General features: G+C 24.6%; 1 protein-coding gene across 6 annotated transcripts in view; it reads left to right on the forward strand.

Moving 5' to 3' along the window:
* LOC109601594 (aryl hydrocarbon receptor nuclear translocator homolog) overlaps positions 1–23,728 on the forward strand; it is a 46,077-nt gene that overhangs the window by 15,442 nt on the left and 6,907 nt on the right. For 4 of the 6 annotated variants that reach the window (XM_049969758.1, XM_020018182.2, XM_049969747.1 and 1 more), the window contains 2 exons: positions 6,738–6,817; positions 21,159–21,320. In XM_049969758.1, coding sequence (XP_049825715.1) covers positions 6,738–6,817; positions 21,159–21,320 — 242 coding nt within the window. Of the gene's footprint in view, positions 1–6,737; positions 6,819–21,158; positions 21,321–23,728 lie in introns of all 6 variants that reach the window. The other 2 variants (XM_049969764.1, XM_049969745.1) reach the window with 1 other exon arrangement.

Here is a 23,728-nt window from a genome sequence, read left to right on the forward strand (position 1 = left end):
AAATTTCACTCCTTGTTAGGTCCACAACAGGTATTTTTGCACAATCCAATTTAAATAGTAAGAATCTGTACTTTTTAAGAATTGGAACAATGAGAATGTTTGGAACTTTATGGTACTGTTATTTAGTTAGGAATATAATCCAATTTAAATAGTAAAGATACGTAACTTTGAAAAATCGGAAAAATGACAATTTTATATTAAATAACATTATAAAAATTATTATTTACAGTTTAAATGTTTGGTACTTTAAAGTACTGTTCTTTGTTTAAGGAAAATTTCGCTCCTTGTAGGTCTCCATCAGGTATTTTTTTCACAGTCCGGTTTAAATAGTAAGAATCTGTACTTCTTAAGAATTGGAACAATGATAATGTTTGAAATTTTATGGTACTGTTATTTAGTTAGGAATAATTTTCATTTTAACTCAGACATTTTTCTTATAATCCAATTTAAATAGTAAAGATACGTAACTTTGAAAAATCGGAAAAATGACAATTTTATATTAAATAACATTACAAAAATTATTATTTACAGTTTAATTGTTTGGTACTTTATAGTACTGTTCTTTGTTTAAGGAAAATTTCACTCCTTGTAAGTCCACATCAGGTATTTTTTTCACAATCCAATTTAAACAGTAAGAATCTGTACTTTTAAGAATTGGAACAATGATAATGTTTGAAACTTTACGGTACTGTTATTTAGTTAGAAATAATTTTCATTCAAACCCAGTCATTTCTCTTATACTCAAATTAATATAGTAAAGATACGTAACTTTGAAAAAATCAGAAAAATGATAATTTTATATTAAATAACATTACAAAAATTATTATTTACAGTTTAAATGTTTGGTACTTTATAGTACTGTTCTTTGTTTAAGGAAAATTTTGCTCCTTGTAAGTCTACATCAGGTATTTTTTCACAATCCGATTTAAATAGTAAAAATCTGTACTTTTTAACAATTGGAACAATGATAATGTTTGGAACTTTATGGTACTGTTATTTAGTTAGGAATAATTTTCATTCCAACCCAGACATTTCTTTTATAACCGAATTAATACAGTAAAGATACGCAACTCTGAAAATTCAGAAAAATGACAATTTTATTTTAATAACATTATAAATATTATTATTTACAGTTTAAATATTTGGTACTTTATAGTACTGTTCTTTGTTTAAGGAAAATTTCGCTCCTTGTAGGTCTACATCAGGTATTTTTTCACAATCCGATTTAAATAATAAGAATCTGTACTTTTTATGAATTGGAACAATGATAATGTTTGGAACTTTGTGGTACTGTTATTTAGTTAGAAATAATTTTCATTCAAAGCCAGACATTTCTCTTATACTCCAATTAATATAGTAAAGATACGTAACTTTGAAAAATCAGAAAAATGACAATTTTATGTTAAATAACATTATAAAAATTATTACTTACAGTTTAAATGTTTGGTACTATGTAGTACTGTTCTTTGTTTAAGGAAAATTTCGCTCCTTGTAGGTCTACATCAGGTATTTTTTTTACAATCCGATATAAATAGTAAGAATCTGTACTTTTTAAGAATTGGAACAATGATAATGTTTGGAACTTTATGGTACTGTTATTTAGTTAGTAATAATTTTCATTCAAAGCCAGACATTTCTCTTATACTCCAATCAATATAGTAAAGATACGTAACTTTGAAAATTCAGAAAAATGACAATTTTATATTAAATAACATTATAAAAATTATTGTTTATAGTTTAAATGTTTGGTACTTTATAGTACTGTTCTTTGTTTAAGGAAAATTTCGCTCCTTGTAGGTCCACATCAGGTATTTTTTTCACAATTCGATTTAAATACTAAGAATCTATACTTTTTAAAAATTGGAACAATGATATTGTTTGAAATTTATGGTATTGTTATTTAGTTAGGGATAATTTTCATTCCAATCCAGACATTTCTCTTATAATCCAATTAATATAGTAAAGATATGTAACTTTGAAAAATCAGAATAATGTCAATTTTATATTAAATAACATTATAAAAATTATTATTTACAGATTAAATGTTTGATACTTTATGGTACTTTTCTTTGTTTACTGAAAAATTCACTCCTTGTAGGAGGAATTTTTAAGAATTAGAACAATAATAATGTTTGGAACTTTATAGTTATGTTTTTTATTTAAGAATAATTTCACATTTTTTCACAGACCAATTTAAATAGTAAGAATCCGTAATTTTGAAGAATTGAAAGAATCATAATATTTGAAACTTTATAGTACCGTTATTTAGCAAATGATAATTTTATTTACTTATAAATCTACCCTATAAGTTTCTTTGGTTTAATTTAATTTAAATAGTAGAGATACGTAGTTTAAATATTTAAATATTAAATGACAATTTAAAAGTTTGGTACTTTATGGTACTTATTTGTACGTGACTTTGAAGAATTTAATAAACGATAATTGTTTATTAAATAACATCATAAAAATTATTATTGTGAGTTTAAATATATAATTTGTGACCACATATTACGTAGTGTGATTTATTGGCATTTATCCGATTTGTCTGATTTATTTCGTTAAATTACAAGTTCATTAATTAATTGAATATACTTTTTATAATCCAATACTTGTTCACATACAACATGCTTCATTTTTTATGCCCTTTTAATTACAAATATTTTCATCCAAATAAAAAATCATTGTGTATAATTAGACGGTACATTCGGCCCCGATGATTGGTTCAATATAAATAAAAAAATCGTAGTCCTGCATGACTGTTTAATTTCTCAATAAACAAGGAGAATACCAGTTCACAATTGTCCGGCATCTCCGCTTTGAAACTTCATTAATGATTTTTATTCTAATCCGTTCTTTCGTTGTGTTATAAATCTATGTAATTATTGTAATCTGTGTGCATCTATTTTTAATGGCGGGACGTGTACTAATAGAAGACGTTAAGGAGTTAATTCACGTACATAATTCTCTTTGATAAACCAAATTTCAGTTTCAATTTACCATGTAATATGTATCAAATAATTATTATATATTTTAAAACTGTTTTTGTAAAGGAAAAAAATTAATTTTGTTGTGTAAATTTTAACAATGCTCCTCCTAAAACAATAATTTAACTTTAATGTGTAATTATATATTTTTTGTATATAAAAAACTTTTTAAACAAAGATGTGTTTTAAAAAAATACTTAATTATATAACTTTACTTTAATACTCAAAAAAAATTACTTACCAAATTAATGTAAAAAATTCTCGTAATCTAATTAATACATAAAAGAAGTAGTTAAAATTAATGAGACATTAATTTTAGACGAAAATGTAATTAACGTCTGGAAGATACTTATGTTTGCAATTTTTTTAATTTTGCATTATAAAATACAAATTTAACTTAAACGTACAACCTTTGCATCGACCCATTCCTTGTACTTAATTTACCGAATTAACATAATATTAAAGAAATATTTATATCATGTAATAAACTAGTGAATTAAATCATTTTGTAAGACACATAATTGGAATCGAGTATAATTATAATTGTATTAAAAATGTTCCAAGATAATATTGCTTTACCTCCCGCATGAAGGTCTTCATCTGCAGAGATGTAAAATGTCAGCTACGTCATTATCCTTTTACATTAAAAGGTTTTCTTATGTAATCATAAATTTTCATTTAACTTTTATTCAGTTCATAAAATTTGCATTACGTTCCCGTAAGAATCGGCAAAATTATAAGGAAATATTTGACATTAGATTGCTCCAATTAATGATTAAACTGTGAGTGTGGGCGCCAGTAAATTTATTTATTGTTAACAGTCAGCAAGATTTAGAGTATTATTGATGTTTGATAGCACCGTAATTCGTACTTTCTAGTCAAATATGTAGGTTAGAAAATACATGTAACCACGGTCATTGTTACTATATATTTGTATGCTGTGCGACAATGACAAAGTTTAAATTACAAACGAAAACTGTGGCCTCAAAATAGCGTAATATCGACTCTTTGTAGTGGTAAACGAATACGTTAAGGAAATACTACACACATTTATGTAAATCGAATAGAAAATGTGCGTTACCGTATTCATTAGGTTCTTATTGTTTATTTTGATTTTTTCCAAATCCATGACTCCAATATAAATCAACTTGTTTAGCATTCAATTTATTTTGATTGATGCACAACTTGATGATTAACTTCATTATATGCAATTAAGACATTGGGTGTTAAGTGATACTTGTAGTTGTACACTTGTGGTAACTGCATAATGCCAACAGTGTGTGTCGATTACTTTGAATACACAATAATAACCGTGTATTATTGCTTAGAGTGCTGGCAAAGGGTTTATGCGCATATTTAATTGCTTACAGACGTCTTTAACTTAACAATTCATTTCGTCTATTGTTGTGATGTGGTTTGTTGAACAACAATGTTGCTACCATGCAAACTTTTCATATTCAATAAATTTGTTTATTTGAATTTGTTCACATGTATTGCTCAGTTCAATTCAATCTGTGTAAAAAACTATTAAAATCTTCTAATAAGCATTTATTTTTTTTTTTTAATAAGTTAATTGAACCATAAAATAATCATTTTATGCTTCGGCAGATTTGATTTGAGGTTTTTGAATTATGCTTAAGTACTAATAACAAAATTACTCCAAGGTGTGTTATATTGAGGTTAACATTCACAATATATTTTTTTAATAATTTGTATATTTTAAATTGTAAAATTAATTAGAATTTTAAGGCGATTTTTCTGTTTTCATCATTAACTATTACTGCCATTTTTATTTTAATACAATTATATTAAAATTTAATAAATTAGAACTAAGAATTAATGTTAATAAATAAGTTTTTTAATTAAAAATTAGTTTTTAGAGAAACATATTCAGCATATTAAATAAATATCAATATTATTTTATATATTAATTCATTTAAAATAAGATTTTATTTGAAAACAAATTTTCCCACATTCTAATTTTTTACTGGAGTTTTTAGATAAAAATTAACCAAGTTATTTACGTACACTTTTAATAAGGATTATATTCTATTTTCATCAGTTTTATGAACATAATTATTATTACTAACTTTCTTCTTTTTACAATTTATATTAAATTTATTAATATATTAATATTATTTTATAAATAATTTTAATATATTATATATAATATTATTTTATATATAATATTATTTTATAAATAATTTTCTTTAATCAAAAATTAGTTTTTAGAGAAAAATATTCAGGATTAATTATTAATTGATTTAAAATAGGATTTTAATAAAATTTTTGTCAGAAGAGGGAAGTTTTTTTGTGTTTGTCATCAATCTTCGAAAATAAATTCCTACATTCTAATTTTTATACTCGAGTTTTTTCTATTTTCATTAGCTTTATTAACTTAATTATTTTAATACAATTTATATCAAATTAGGACAAAGAATTAATATTAATAAATAAGTTTTTGGAGAAAAATATTCAGTATATTAAATAAATATGAATATTATTTTATATATTAATTCATTTAAAATACAGTTTTAATTAAATTCTGGGCAGAGAGAGATAAATCTAATTTTTTATGTTTATAATAAATATTCGAAAATAAATTCCTGCATTGTAAGTTTTTTACCGGTGTGTTTAGATAAAAAATTAACAAAGTTACATACACTTTTCAAAAGGAGTATATTCTGTTTTCATCAGTTTTATGATCTTAATTATTATTACTAATTTTGTTCTAATTACAATTTATATTAAATTTAATAGATTAAGGCAAAGTATTAATATCTTAATGTGAATAAATATTATAAATGGGATTTAAATGCATAATATTTGAAGTTATTTTATAACTTAATAAAGAATTAATATTAATAGATAAGTGTTTTAATTAAAAATTAGTTTTTAGAGAAAAATATTCAGTATATTAAATAAATATGGATATTATTTTATATATTAATTCATTTAAAATCAGATTTCAATCAGATTTTTGTCAGAAGAGGGATAAATTTGAACTTTTTTTTGTATTTATCATCAATATTCGAAAATAAATTCTTACATTCTAATTTTTATACTCGAGTTTTCGGATAAAAATGAACTAAAATTACAATTTTTATAAATATTACTCCTATTTTCATCAATTTTATGAACTTAATTATTATATTATACTACTAATATAATTTATATTAAATTTAATAGATAATTTGACTAAATAAATATAATGAATGTAATTTAAATATAAAATACTTGTAGTTATTTTACAAATAATTTTTTTAATTAAAAATTAGTTTTTAGTGAAAAATATTCAGTATATTAAATGAATTGGTTATTATTTTATATATTAATTCATTTAATATAAGATTTTTGACAGAAGAAGGATAAATTTGTTTATCATCAATATTCGAAAATAAATTTTTACATACTACGCTCGAATTTTTAGAAAAAAATTATCCAAATTACATTTTTTATAAATATTCTATTTTCATCAGTTTTATGAACTTAATTATTATATTATACTACTAATTTTATTCAAACAATTTATATTAAATTTAATAGAAAAATAAATATAATAAATGTAATTTAAATATAAAATATTTGTAGTTATTATACAAATAATTTTTATTAATTAAAAATTAGTTTTTTAGAGAACAATATTCGACATATTAAATAAATATTAATATTATTTTTATATTAATTCATTTAAAATAATATATTAATTATTTTTTTATACAACAGAGTCTCATTTTTATTTTGTTGTTTCAGGTCAGATGAAGACGACCCAAGTGGGAGCAAATACACCAGGATGGAGGATGACAGTATCCAGGACAAGGAAAGGTTTGCGAGGTAACTATTAACTCTATGAATTTTTGTGCCTTTTGTTCGGGAGATTTCAACGCCAGATAAAAAGGGAAGTCTGTCACTATGCTTCAGATTTAACCATTTTTTATTTGTACCGGTTATAAATGAACACAAAGTGTACACATATTTATTAAATATTAATACCGGCGGGCACACCTCGATTGCAATAGATTTTATCTCGGCATATTATAGCAGCATAAAACAGATTAGGGCGCACTTTAATTAAATTCACAAAAATTTATCGTCCAAAAATCGCCGTTTAATTCATTTAAAAAATGACATAGGCATTATGTTCCGTAACAGTTTAATTATCTCGAGGTTATGAGCTAAAAAAGTAAGAGGCCAAGCTCCCAGGACCTTTTGAACTTTACCGTAATATATGATATAACAAATGAACTAGAAAAACACCAACTGCTAAGAGACCGACTGAATCGGATATTAACTTGCTGTATTTATTTCTCAACATCTAATAATTTGTTTAGGATCTTATCTTATTCAATGAGTATTTTATTTGTTAATTTATTTTTAAATCAATTGTTTATTATTATTATTATTATTTTGATTAATTAACGTTAACTGTGCCGAATTATCGTAGTTGATAAATTTGTAGTTTTGGAGACGACAATTTTTATTATAGTGTAGTCTACAAAATGAAATATGTTTTAATAAACTCAGGGGAGATAAAAACAAACTGAATGGAGGGTATGTCTTGTAAAGATTTTATCAAATCACAACAGGACGCGAATTTCTGAAAGGTGTCAGCAGAGTGGAACTATCAAAGATGAATATTATCAGTTTCGGGTAAATTTTACCTGAAAATGCTACCACATACAATAATTCATACGAAATCGCATTTTTACCTGTTTTCAGGCAACACCTGAACATTTTATTTTAACAATTTTCTAAATTAATTTAAATAAATATTTTGAGACGATCTTTTAAAGTGTTCATAGCAAATTACTTTTATGTTACGCAGATTTAAATTAATATGTGAACTAAAATTCTTTATTTTCAATGTACTTAAATAGCAAATTGTTTTTTACACTTATAATAAATAAAATAATAAGTAAATTTAAAAATTAGTTGAAATAATTAAAAATGAAATTTTTTATATTAAAAAATAATGTAAAATTATTTAAAATGGTAAAAATTCTAAAATTTTGTAAGAGATGACTCAAAAAATTTGTCTCTTTTAAGATATATTCTCTTTTAGTTGTAAAATTATTCAAAAATAATAAAAATGTAAAATATAGTTTTAAAATAATGAAAATAATGAAAATAATGTTAGTTACAAGTATAGAAATAATTATAATTTGTGAAATTTTTATAAAAAATTATTTTTCTGTAATAAAAAAACTATATGAAAAACATGTTGTCTCAGTGGAAAACCACTTAAAGTGATAAAAATTCTAAAATTTTATAGAAAATGTCTGTCGACCTTTTTTTACATTTTTTTTTTCATGTATCTTCCATTTATTGTATAATTTTATAATAAATAAACATAAATATTTTTGTATTTTTTACTAAATTTTATAATTTTTACTGTTTTTAATAATTTTACAATAGAAATGACATCTTCTGTAATTTTTACAATTTTATTCATGAATCTTTACCATTTATTGTAAAATTTTATAATAAACATAAATATTTATATATTTTTTTACGAAATTTTAAAATGTTTACCATTTTTTATAATTTTACAATAGGAAAGACTTATAATATTTACAATACTTTTTATATATGTATTATATTATTATACAATTTTATAATTAATATATTTTATATTTTTTTACAAAATTTTGTATATGTACCAAATATATTTAATTATATTTATAAATACAAATTTATTAGAAAAACAACAAATTCATCATGAATTTTTCTAAAATATTAACCATTTTTCCGCAAAATTAGTTTTATATTATATATTCTAACAACTTTCAATGCAATAATAATTTAAACGATTAAATTGTAATATATCTCACATATATCTTCTATTTATTGTAAAATTTTATAATAAACTTAAATATTTTTGTATTTTTTGCGAAATTTTATAATTTGTATTATTTTTTATAATTTTTACAAATTTATTTATGTACCTTTACCATTTATTTTATAATTTTATAATAAACATAAATATTTTTGTATTTTTTTACGATATATTATAAATTTTACCACTTTTAATAATTTTACAATAGATACGACACTTTACAATTTTATTTATGTATCTTTACTATTTATTGTTTAATTTTATAATAAACATAAATACTTTTTGTACTTTTTTATGAAATTTTAAAATTTTTACTATTTTTTATATTTTTACAATAGAAATGACAATTTTTGAAATATTTACAAATTTTTATGTATCTTTACCAATTATTATACAATTTTATAATTAAGATATTTTATATTTTTTTATAAACTTTTGTATATGTACCAAATATTTAATTATATTTACAAATACAAATTCATCATTAATTTTTTGAAAAAATTAACCATTTTTTCCCAAAATTAGTTTTGTATTACATATTTCAACAACTTTCAATGGAATATTAATAATTTAAATGATTAAATTGTAAAATATATCATTATTGAAAGGTAATTTTTATAATTTTTTTCATATATCTTCCATTTATTGTAAAATTTTACAATTTTATTTATGTATCTTTACAATTTATTGTATAATTTTATAATAAACATCATATTCTTTTACCAAATTTCAAAATTTTTACCATTTTTTTATAATTTTACAATATATTTTACATTTTTTGTAATATGTATTTTTTATTTTCTTATGTATCTTTACCAATTATTATACAATTTTATAATTAACATATTTTATATTTTTTTACAAAATTTTGTATATGTATCAAATATTTGATTTTATTTTCCTAAATAATGCAAATAATATTATTTGTAATGTATGTACATTGACAAATTTAACAGATAAACAACAAATTTGTCATGAATTTTTCAAAAAAATTAACCATTTTCCCAAAATTAGTTTTATATTACATATTTCAACAACTTTTAGACCAACATTAATAAATTTAAATTGCAAAATATATAATTATTGAAAGGTTTCTTGTCTCATCGATGAGAACACCTTAAAATAAAAGTAAGAAACAATCGCCGCGTCACATTCCCTAGGATTTTTGCGGGCACGATAGGTACCGTACCGATAGTCGACGGTCGCCGATATGCTAAACACACCAATATCGGCATCGGGTACGGTTACGATTTCTAAAAAGGCGATTTTTTCGTGACGTATACGGCAACATCGACTCGAAATCGTATTAAAAGGGAGCCGGAGAAGAAGGAGGGCGGGCGTACGGGGCGGCGGGGAGGGCAGGCTAGGCAGGGCGGCGAGCGAGAGCGATCAGCGGTGCTGCGAGCGGGCATCTCGTAGCGTCCCAGCGTCGTCGTGTTCCCGAGCAATCGTGACTGGCCGCGGGGAGCAGGAGCAGAGTGTGCGGCGCGTTGACGACGGAGACGGCGGCCGGCGACGGGGGCCCGTCCGCGAGAACGAAAGAGACGGATCGAGGGAGGGAGGACGACAGCGGTGAGACCGAGGGCCGGGGCACACGGAGACGACGACGGACGCTCGGTTCGAAAGTTCCCACGCTGCCGTGCCTCGCTCCGTGTGTACCTTGGGTACTCGGTACTCGGCTATGCCAATTCCTCCGCCCCCATTCCACTCGATCTGTACTACCATAATCTTCTTCACAGCCTCATTTTTTTTCCTCTCCCTCTCTCTCTCTCTCTCTCTCTCTCTCTCTCTCGCCTCTTTTACTTTTCTTTTTACCACTCATTTTACCTTAAATCTTTTTAATGTGTGTGTGTGTGTGTGAGTGTTTATTGCGACTGACACGATAAGTTGCTATATTAACAGCAACATGTATTACACTGAAAATGCTAAAAAAATAAAAGGCCATTTTCATTTCTATCAACTTAATGTTAAAAGTAACTAGACAAGGACAAGTTTAACAAATTATAGAATAAAAGAATGGTTTACTTAAATCAATAGTCAATAAATGTTTGATAGATTTTTTTATAATCCATATTTTCAAATTAACAATAGAAACATTTTATTATATTTTCATTTTAAAAATATTAGGACATAAAAACTAGTTACTAAAGTAATAATAAAATTATTATTGCTGTTTTTATTAGACATTTTATCTAGTGCAACATAAATGCGTATTTTTTTTGTTGTTACAACATTCTTATCTATTATTTATAACCTAAAACCAAAAATAATTTCTATTTCTATTGTAAAATTATTAAAAATTATAAAAGATTATTAAAAATTTAAATTTTGTAATTGCAAAATTGTACAATTAATTGTAAAATATGTAAAAATTAAAAAGAAATTGTCCAAATTATCTTGAATATTTAGAAAAATTTGTAATTCCTATTGTAAAATTACTAATAGTGGGAAGAACTATTGAAAAAATATATTTATTAAAAAATAAAACAAATATATATTTTTTAAAATAGTAAGCACATTTCATAAGAAACTATTCAACAAAGAAAAAAAATCTCAAAATCTATAAAAGTAATATCTGATTATGGCTCCCATCGATGGATATCTTCAATTAGGAATAAACATACTTAAATTCCCCTAATTCATAAATATTATAAAATTCCTTAAAACAACTAAAATTACGACAAATAAGTCAAATTCTAGAACAAAAAATACTAATACTTTTTTATACAATAGTATCTATATTTTAACTGTATTTAATTTCTGTAACTAGTAACTTAGAAAAACGCTGTCTTTATAATAATATTAATAATTTAATTGTAAACAAATATTTCATAGATTTTTTTGTTCAATTTGAGTAGAATTTATTGGTTTTAATATAAAACTAGTAATATTTTTTATTTATATAACAAAATAAATTATTTTGTGGCAACAATATTGTCTGTTTTATTCAAAACACCTTAATTAAAAATAATTATGTGGATATTTGTATATATTAAAAGTTATTCTTAAAGATAAATAATAAATACTTTTAAATGAGTGTATATTTATGCTAAGAAATATATTATTTCTGAGTCAGATCACATATTTAACTATTAAAAAAATTGTAAAAGTGTAAAATTGTACAATAAATTGTAAAGATATATAAAAACTGTGAAAATTAAAAGGAAAAAAATAGATCAAATTATTTTGAACATTTAGAAAAATTTTGTAATTTATATTGTAAAATTACTAAAAATGGGAAGAACTATTGAAAAAATATATTTATTAAAAAATAAAAAAATATTTATTATAATAGATAGCTCATTTCACAAGAAATTATTCAACAAATAGGAAAAAAATCTGAGGTTAATAAAAAAATTTCAAAATCCATAAAAATGATACCTGATTATAATTCCCATTGATGAATATATTCAATTAAGATTAAACATACTTAAATTCCCCTAATTCTCATATATTATAAAATTCCTTAAAATAACAAAAAATACGACAAATAAGTCAAATTCTAGGACAAAAAATACTAAAGTAATGTTTTTTTATACAATAGTATCTATATAATAACTGTATTTAATTTCTGTAACTAATAACTTAGAAAAACGCTGTGTCTTTATAATAATATTAATAATTTAATTGTAAACAAATATTTCATAGATTTTTTTCTTCAATTTGAATAGAATTTATTGGTTTTAATATAAAACTAGTAATATTTTTTATTTATATAATAAAATAATAATTTTATGGCAACAATATTTTCTGTTTTACTCAAAACACCTTAATTAAAAATAATTATGTGGATATTTGCATATATTAAAAGTTATAATAAATACTTTTATAGTATTTATTCTAAGAAATATTTTAAATAAAAAAAAATTTAAAATAAAAATATACACAAATTTAATCAAATTAAATCACATTCGTATTCCTTGATTTATTGCATGATAGTTTTATTTTTAAATTATTTGCAATAATTCAAATAAATATTAAATGCCATTCATACCAAAACATTATAAATACCATTACGTAATTGCTTTATTATTTTGTTTATGTTTCGATTTTATGACTGTAAAACGAACGAATTGTTAACAAATATTTACTGAAAGAATTTTGAAATATATATTATCCGCGATAACTGCCGTAACTAATAAACAATTGTCTGACACGTTACATAATAAATAATAGGAAGAGTGATCCGCCTCTTTAACACATTGAACAATATATTAACACTAATCGGGTTTTCGAACGAAAACGTCCAATAGGTCGACGTGGTTAAGAACTAGTTCAAATAAATCGACTGCATAAATATAGTTGTATATTCAACTCAATTCTCTATTATTATTATTGTTATCATTATCAACAGAATGACAGTTTGTTTTCGTTAAATCAGTTTAAAATTGTCTCAGTTGGTTGATTGAAGTAGGTCGACTTTTTATTTTTTAATATAACAGACGTGTTTTCCTCTAATTAGTTTATTAAAATTATTACTGCTACAATTTAATGTTGTCGTAGTTGAAAAAATCTATTAGTGTCCATCAAATTTTGTAGTTGATGTAATGTTGTAACATTTTAAGTTGTGAATTGGTAGAAAGGATGAGACCGGTGCCGGTGAACGGTCAACGGTCCTTTGCCAGCGGCTTGATCTTTACTATAAATAACGGCCATGATACACCAATTATATGATTGACTATTTATTTAAGGTAACAGCCTTTCTCTTACCCTAATTGTAACAAACCCTCAATACATAAATAAAAAATATTTATGACCATTTTACACAATAAAAAACTACTAGCAATGTTAAACGTTGTCGTCATAATATTGATTTGATTTATAATAGCACATTACAATCTCACGTTATACCATAATTAGATTTATTTAGTCATAGCTAAAAACTTGTTACCATTTTTGACGTGCTATTAATAATTAATTACTAAACTATGCAATTTACACGTCAAATATGTTTTATCTGGTGCTACGATTAGTTTGTACATTACACGTATAAACTAAGAGTTGGTATTGTTATATTTACACAATAATTATAATACTGGGTGTTCCAAATTGGTTGATTATGTCAGTTGGGAATATTTTCAGGTCAGATAGATAAACACTGTGTTCATTTCTTTTGTCAAATGGCGAAAAAATGTAATTTATTTACTTATTTATTTATTTTGATAGACTGTGAATTAAAGATAAAACAGTTTTTAATTGAAACTACTGATCATTTGGAAATGAGTAATTATGTCACAATTTTTGCTTGACTGTGTGTGAATATAAAATTTTGTTTTAAAAAATCCAAATACAATAAATTATCAGTTACACCTTCTGTGTTCCATAGATAATATTATTTTCTCTACAGAAACTTATCAGAATTATCATCAAATCTTATCTCAAAATAATCTTTATTTGACAAATTATATATTTTGAAAGCAAATTCGATAATGATTGCCATTGGAAATAAAAATGTTTCTCGAAATTTTAAAAAAATATGCATATATTTATTGAAATTTTGATGAAAACTTTTTGCTGGTATTTTTTTTACGTATGTGTATTTTTTTATTTAAAACTTAAATTATTATTGAATTTTCCTTTAAAATATTGAATAAAAATAAGTCTCCCAAAAATAATTTGTAACATTTTAAATTATTTTTAACTAAGATATTAAATTTTTTAGAAATTTCGAGATATTTAATATTGATATCTATGAAACCATTAATAATTTGTTTGAAAATGATTAATTTTTTCACAATTTTTGCTTGACTGTGTTTAAATATAAAATTTTGTTTTGAAAAACCTAAATAAAATAAATTGTGAGTTATGCCCTATGTTTCATAGATAATATTATTAATTATCTCGAAACAAAATTATCATCATATTTTATCTCAAGATAATTTTTTTATTTGACAAATTATATATTTGGAAACTTTGATATCCTTCCAAAATTTCAAAGGCAAATTTAATTGCAAATTTAGTTCTCATTTGGAGTTGTTTGGAAATGTTTCAGTTAATATCTCGAAATTTTAAAGAAATATATATATTTTGAAGTTTTGATAAACTATCAAATTTCTTGCTGGTGTATTATATACGTAATATAAAATATATTATTCCAAAAATATATTTTCTAAAAATTTCGAGATAATATGTGAAATTTTTAATTATTGAATTTGAATTTAAGATATTGAATATAAATATCTTCCAAACATATATAATTTGTGATATTTGAAAATATTTTTAAGAAAGATATTATTAAATTTTTGAGAAATTTCGAGATATTTAATATTCGAATCTATGAAATCATTGATAATTTATTATAAAATGAGTAATTATGTCACAATTTTTACCTATATCTAATATAAAAATTAGTTTTTAAAAAGCATAAATAATATAAATTATTAGTTACTCTTCTATGTTTCATAGAAAATATTATAAGTTATCTCGAAACCTATTACAAATATCATATCTTATCTCAAGACAATTTAAGATATCACAAATTATATGTAAATATATGTTTTCCAAAAATATATAATTTGTGATATTCTAAATTATTTTTAACAAAGATATTATTAATTTTTTGAGTTATTTCGAGAAATTAATGATAATCATTAATCAATTTTTATAAAATGAGTAATTATATCACAGATTTGTCTGTGTGTGTATGAATATAAAAATTTGTTTTTAACAAAAATAAATAATGTAAATTATCACTTACGCCTTTTATGTTTTATAGAAAATATTGTTATCTCGAAACCTATTAGAAATATCATCATATCTTATCTCTGGATAATTTAACATATCACAAATTATATGCAAATATAAGTTTTTCAAAAATATATAAATTGTGATAGTCTAAATTATGTTTAGCAAAGATATTATTAAATTTTTGAGAAATTTTGAGATATTTCAAATTAACATGTTTGAAATCATTAATAATTTATTGTAAAATGAGTAATTAAATCACAAATGTGTGTTGTGTAAATATAAAAATTTGTTTTAATAATATAAATTATCAGTTACTCCTTCTGTTTTATAAATAATATTATAAGTTATCTCGAAACTTATCAGAAATATCGCAAAATAATTTAGTATTTGGAAAGCTTGATTCTTTAATAACATTTTAAGGGCATATTCAGTTTTTAATTTCATTTGAAGTAATAAATAGTTTCTGCAGACACTATTTTACGTAATATGGAACCAAAATCGACCTATTTGGGACACCCTGTACATTGTTAATTACACATTTCGAGCGTTTTGAAGATGTCAAACGCACGGCAATTATTTCCAGTATGCCAAAACTAGAAATAATGACATTCAAGCAATTGTGCAACGCGATTAAGAATAATTTGTCCCCGACTCGAATCAAGAAAATGCAAACTCAGCCGAAATAAAACGACATAACAGGAGTAGTTTGATAGTTCTTCCTGTTTGATGGCCGTTCTCATAAGATTGTCCATCACATCTAATGTATCGATTCTGGCGAGTTAGTTTTATAGTATCCATTCGCAGTCCAGATAATTTAAGTGGACGTTGTGGCCAAAGCTTCGACTCGTAAAACTCGGTTACGTCACGACATACGCCGCACACTCCTCGCCTCCTGCCGGCCCCGCAACGAAAAAGGGAACGACCAAAACATACAACGTATGAAGCAAATCGAATTTTGAACGTCATATAAATTTAAATAAGTACATTATCAAACATTTATTGCCGCCCGTTCACTGTCTTTTACTGCTTCTGATGCATCATTTATTTTACGGACGTATATGTCGTCTGAATTAATGAACCGCAAATTCGGACTGGAAGTGGCCGAATTTGTTCTAATTTCACTTCGGTTTGTTTACCATTAAACGTCAATTCGGCCCAATTTGGCTTTCCGAAATCGTTCGTTACAGTTACAAGGTAAAAAAAGCACGTCTAATTTATTTAATTGGTGCTGTTTCCTTTGTTTTGGTTTCTTGAAATTTTTCCAGATCGTCTTTGAATATGTCGGGAGTTAACGGTGAAGTTTTTAAGATGCCACGTTTACTGCGAATGGCACGGTTGATTTGTTTGCCCACATAAACTTTAGTGAGCCATAAATTTTTGAGTTATTGTTAACAAAAAGCCGTTCTATAAATTTTTCTATAAGTTTATACACGTGCCGCAATTAAAATAGGAGAGACATTTGCAAATATTGAAATAATGTCATGATTATAAACCGTAACCAACAATAAGTATCCGAACGTTCACGTTATTTCTATGGTTCTTATTCATTTTGTGTATTGTTAAATGTCGCAAGTTTAATCGGTTTCTGCTATTTTGTACATGGTTTACCATAAAACGTGCACAACATTTGGTAAAAATACTCGGTCAATAATCGTAGAGTAGTTCTTTATCTTTCAATATTTAGACGTGATGCGATAATGTCAGAAATATGGTTTTATCTCTAGTCAATAGACGAACCTATAAAACGATTGTTAAGTAAAAGTAACTGTTGTTATTGTTTCACGTAATGTAAGTGATTGTTTTGTGAAGTTTTTATTGTATTTAATATAAATATGTGTATATATATTTCTTGGTAATACCTTAGATTTAGGCAAATTATTTCAAATGTTTGTCATTTTCTAACTCGTTTTATATTACCTCAATATGTCCAGAGTATAGAAAATTATTGTATATATAATTAAAATATTCAAAGTATAAAATCTCCTTCCCCTAAACTCTATTTCAATATGTCCAGAGTATAGAAAATTATTGTATATATAATTAAAATATTCAAAGTATAAAATCTCCTTCCCCCAAACTCTATTGAATTTAAAAGAAAAACATGAAGAATATGTTGTTTAATAAACTTTGAAGTCGAAATATTTTGATTAATTAGGAGTCATTGTACTAATTTGTTTAGTGTATCGAATTGTTTTAAAATATGAAGACCAAAATATGGGTGTAAAATAAATAATAATATTATACATATTTTGTTTTTATATGATAATTTAATATTATATATTAAATATTGAAATGGAAAATTTTTTCAGCCTTTATATTTTCATTTTTAACTTACTTAAAATTGCTGTAAATGCAAAAAAATGAAAAAAAAATTGTATTTATTAAATATTCAATTCGAATATTCATCAAGCTTATTGTTTTAATTATTTATAACAAATCAAGTGATAAAAACTCATTTTATATAGTAATCTTGTTTTAAAATATGAAGGCCAAAACAGGGGAGTAAAATAAAAAATAATATTATAGAATTAAATAATAATAATCTCTGTATAAATTTTGATGTTTTTATATGCTAATATAATATTATATATTGAAGATTTAAATGTAGAATTTTTTCAACCTTCATATTTTTTATTTTTAAATTACTTAAAATTGATTAAAATTATCAATTAAAATATTTCAGTGCACAAGATTGATGTATATTTAGATTTGTTGTTTAATATGTTTTATTAAATTGTTAGAATTTTCACCAATTTTAAGACTTATTGTTTTAATTATTTAATACAAATCAGGTGATAAAAACTCATTTTACATAGTAATTTTGTTTTAAAATATGAATGCCAAAACAGGGGTGTAAAATAAATATTATAAATTTAAATAATATTTTCTGTATAAATTTTGATGTTATGCTAATATAATATTATATTCTGATTATTTAAATGTAGAATTTTTTCATCCTTTATATTTTTTATTTTTAAATTACTTAAAATTGATTAAAATTATCAATTAAAATAATTCAGTACACAACATTGATGTAAATGTAAAAAAAATGTAAATAGTTTTGTTGTTTAATATATTTTATTAAATTGTTGAAATATTCATCAGTTTTATGACTTATTGTTTTAATTATTTAATACAAATCAGGTGATAAAAACGCATTATTTTATATAGTAGTTTTGTTTTAAAATATGAAGGCCAAAACAGGGGAATAAAATAAATAATAATATAATACATTTAAATAATGATATTTTCTGTATAAATTTTGTTGTTTTTATATGCTAATATAATATTATATATTGAATATTTAATTGTAGCATTTATTTTATTTTTAAGTTATTTAAAATCGATTAAATTAACAGTTAAAATATTTCCATGTACAAAATTGACGTAAATGTAGAAAAAATGGAAAAATTTCTGTTATTTAATACATTCAATTAAATTGTTGGAATATTCATTAGTTTTAATGTTTATTGTTTTGATTATTTAATACAAATCAGGTGGTAAAAACTTACATAAAGCATTGAATTGAAATTGAATAATATTTATTTTTAACACATTTTAATAATAATATTAATATATTATATTTTTATTTTCCTTGTTTAAAGTTCAATTTTTAATTAGTCTGCTTAAAATAAAAATCTTAATTTACTTTGGAAAATATTTGCACAGATTTTTTGAGGAATTGTTGAAATATTTAAAATAAAACGTGTGCCAACTATTTTTTACTAGATAATTTTCGAGTTTTAAATCAATTATTAAAATACATTTTTCCTATGATTTATTTTCGTTCTTTCTAATTCTGCTAGCAGATTGTAGAAATAATTTTAATAATTGAGACATTTTACATGTGATTGGAAATTATATTTTATTTAAAATAGTATATTTGTTTAGATATTTATTAGGTTTATGAAAAAAATACATTAATACTATAGATAAGATCTACAAAAAATATTCTAGACTGTATTATTTTCGCTTACCTTTTAATACAGTGTAAACTTCATTTATTTTTTGTGTTGATTAATAATTGACAAACACAAATTGTTTATAATTAATATGACTTTGTTTGTCTAGGCTTAAGTAAATAATTACATATTTTATTTATTAATAATGATACCTTATTACTACGATGTAAAGCTTATAAATTGTTTATACCATTTCCACTTTTTTAAGATAATAATTAATTATAAAATTAATTTAATTAAAAATAATTTGCCAGACACTAATAAATAAATAATTATATCTGTAATCACTTATGACATATGACTTTGGTTATTTTAAAACTAATTTGTGGCAGTTCATTAATCATTTTTTCTGATAATTTGTATGTCAAAAGTTTATTAACTAAAATTTATACTGACAACAAGCTAAATAAAATCTTGAGTTGGCTTAATATACTCAGAAATAAACGCTTCGATAATTTTATTCTCAATTGACGTGGTAATACTTCACCGAAAATTATCCACGCAATCAATTCCAATAATTTTCAATCGCAGATAGAAGCAGACGGTCCCTGTATATTTATATAATGTAATTAATAAGATCTTTATTGTTAGTAAGGTGTCATACTTTATATTCAATCCAGCAAAAAGTGTATGATCGGAATGAATAAGCATTGAAATCAGAATTTACAATACCATATGAATCACACCACAGTTGAACAATATAACAATTTCTTTCGACTGCATTCTAGCCTGAATATTTTTTCCGTTCGCTAAATGTTTTCGTCATTACAATGTGTAGCACAATAGGATTTTGCGGGTGGTGTTGTTTGTCCAGCAATTAAGTCTATTTTTATCTGGGTGCGCATCAAAATTTGATTAAAAGTTAGCTGGAGCTGGCAATAAAGTGAATAGGGTAATAGACGTAGGGGAGGTAGGAATTGTTTGGAATTGTTTTGGCCGAAGGATAAGACCTGGACCGGAGCGAAACGATTATATGAGGTTCTGTAATCTCAATTACGACCATTAAGCTATCTGTAGCCATATTCAGTCTATGGAAGATTCGGTACAACGGAGCGTTCCACTAAAACTCACGTCGCAGGTCTCGGGATAATGATTGCTATTCTGCTTCGCCTCTATTATTGATTATTACCGCAATTCTATTACTTTCTGAGTAGTACCGACAACATTGTTGCTTCGGATCATTTTTCATCCGCGTCAATTGTGCCTGCGTTGCGACATTGTCGTTTTGCGTTTATTTTTTTCGCGTAATTACTTTGTAAAATGCATTAAAACATTAAAAATGGCCCATCTCATTTAACTGCAGGAGTTTAGTTAACTAATTTACATTACGTCCCCCATATCTGATTTGATGCTAACGACTTAAAGCCACTTCCACCAACTGATAGCGTATCTCGAGTTTCTACAAGTGGTTAATAGTACAAAGTTGCCGAAATTGATTACCTGTGCTTTCACAAATTGCTTCTTCCAACTTCCACATAATGAATGCGACTGGAGATAAACGTACAATATGATTAATGCGTCATTATCAAAACGGCCAACTAATTGCGACTGCGGGAACAATGTGTACCCATCGACTTTTCGATTTATTTATTTGTTTATTAATCTCCCGAACTGCGCAATTTGAAATTGTGATTCTGTTGTTCTGCATTGAGGAATATAATTACCGATGGCTTTTCTTTCAAACTAACTGTAGGGAGAATCATTGCGAAATTGAGAGACGTCGACGAAACAAGATGACGGCTTACATCACCGAGCTGTCAGATATGGTACCAACATGCAGTGCCCTCGCAAGAAAACCTGACAAGCTCACCATTCTGCGGATGGCCGTAGCGCATATGAAAGCGCTCAGAGGTTTGTATTTTATTAATCTTCGTTTTTAGTTTATGTAACCCCTTTGTGATCTTGTACTGTTCCTGAGCTATGCATAACCCTTTTTTTGCTGATCAACTGTAGGGTAATGTAGTCATTTCGTCCAGTGGATGATGTGCTAATTATTGGGGATATTTAATCAATGTTGAAACTGAACATTTTTTTGTTTAGGTTTTGGTTGATTGTGAAGTAGACTTGTCTTTTTTACACTGATTACACTGGTTTATACTTATTGGAAGTACATTAATACCTTTTAAACTTCTTTTAACTAACAAGCAATATAAAAGTGTACAAAGTAATTGTTTACTCGGTAGACATGATCAAATTACTGTGTACTAAAGGATGACATAAGAAATTAGAAGAAAACACGCTTCTCCTTTAATTACACTAGTTTACATGAAAAAATGCGTCATGTTCTACAGTAAAATTTTACGAAGAATTCGAAAATGTTAATGATTTTTAAAAATTAACATCCGCTTTTGAAATATTACCGAAGGTGCATAAGACTGAAACACCATTATTTATAGTATTATTTTTAATTGTTTAGGGACGATTGAAGCCATTTTTTCGACTTCTTATTTCAATACAAGCATTAAGAATATTAGAGAATAGCTTAAAAGCAATGCTTTTTGTACTTTGTTATATAAAGGCCTCTGTTATGTACGTTTTGAGTCCTCAGACATGTATCTAGTTTCTTGCATAGAATGTATACAAACAATCATTTCACTCAAACAGTATGGGTTTCATAGAACATTTTTACTAGAATTTATTTACTATGGATGTAATGTATCAGGATTATTGGAAAAAGTTGATTATTGATGGACAACTATACGAGAAACTGATTTTAAGAAGTACAAAAAAAATTCAGTTTTCAGTATAAACAGTAAATATTATTTTGTACTTTAATGCACTACAAATACTATGGTTATAAGATGTCAGGATATACGATAAACTGATTATAAGAAGCACAAAAAAATTCAGCTGAAACACCTTCTTAGTTCAAACAGTGAATATAACTAACATAATTATGTACTATAATATTTTAAATTGAAAATAAAATCCACTAAAATTTGTTTTATTTGATTTTTTTTTAGCAAAAGCTACGAAAAGCAGTATAATAAACACTTTTTTCAGTTAAATATCTGTGCTTATCAAATGCCTGGTGCTAGATACAAGTTTATGGGCTTAAAATGTTCGTAAAAAAGCCCTCTATACCATCAAATTTATAGTTTGAAAATTGGAAAGTTTGGAAAAGGGACGAAAAATAATTTCAGTTTATTTTCAGTTCCTCGTAGACGCCAAATTTCCTCTTTAATTAAAATAATTGAGTAAATGCACATAAAAAACATTGATATTTTCGAATCATACTGAAAATTTTACCTGTAATTTGTCAATAATTGTTTGTAAACTGGTGTCATTTAAATATAACCACATAGTTTGAAATAGCGAAGCAGTAGTGTGGCCCATGAGGAAATAAATTTTGGTAACGCACCTAAATAGTAATTTATTTTTCATTTTTTTTTTTTTCGAGCAAGATCTCGGCAAGCGATTAGTGCCGTTGAGTTTGTAGGAAATGGATTTTAAATAATAAGGGCATTAATCGTGTTTAGCGAGGAGTAAGCATATACATAGGCATTCTTTGGTCCATAACTAACGCGAAGATAGCATCAACGTGGCTACGGTATATAACCCAGACCACCGTTACAACATCTTATGCATTGCATTGCATTGCTTAGCCTTGCCTGGCCACTAAACAAAATGTAAAATACCAGGCGAGCTATACACAAGGAAAAAGGATAAAAAACGGCATATTTAACGACAGTCAAATGTCGCACTCAATATATATATATATATATATATATATATATATATATATACGTATATATTCTTGTGCCATTTTCGTAAATTTCTTTTTCGGTTTTATTAGTTGAACTGTTGTCGTAAATGGTCGGTTTGGTTTTCAATTTGGTTCGAAGTAGGCGAATAAAAATTCAATCATGTATTATTTAAATCGTACTTTTAACATTTTAATAAAACTATTTGTTCTATTGTTATTATTACCTGTATCTTACTTTAACATTTGTTAATTTTTTTTGGGTATTTTAATTAGTTACATTATTGATTACTTAATTTAAAATTATTAAAAAAATCTTATTTTTTTATTCCTTTACAAATTAATATTTCAAATTTTATACTCATGAAGCCATTTTATATTTTTCAAAATATTTGCTTATAAAAACATATTTTATAATAATAAATGGTTGTTAGGTACTTTCTTTACATCAGTCTTCTTGTTATTCATAGTGTATTTATTAACAATGTTACAGTTATTTTAATAAACCTGTAATTAATTTATAAACTGTGAATTATTTTACTGGTATTTATAATTT

Source organism: Aethina tumida, chromosome 1, assembly GCF_024364675.1.
Source record: "Aethina tumida isolate Nest 87 chromosome 1, icAetTumi1.1, whole genome shotgun sequence".
NCBI lineage: Eukaryota > Metazoa > Arthropoda > Insecta > Coleoptera > Nitidulidae > Aethina > Aethina tumida.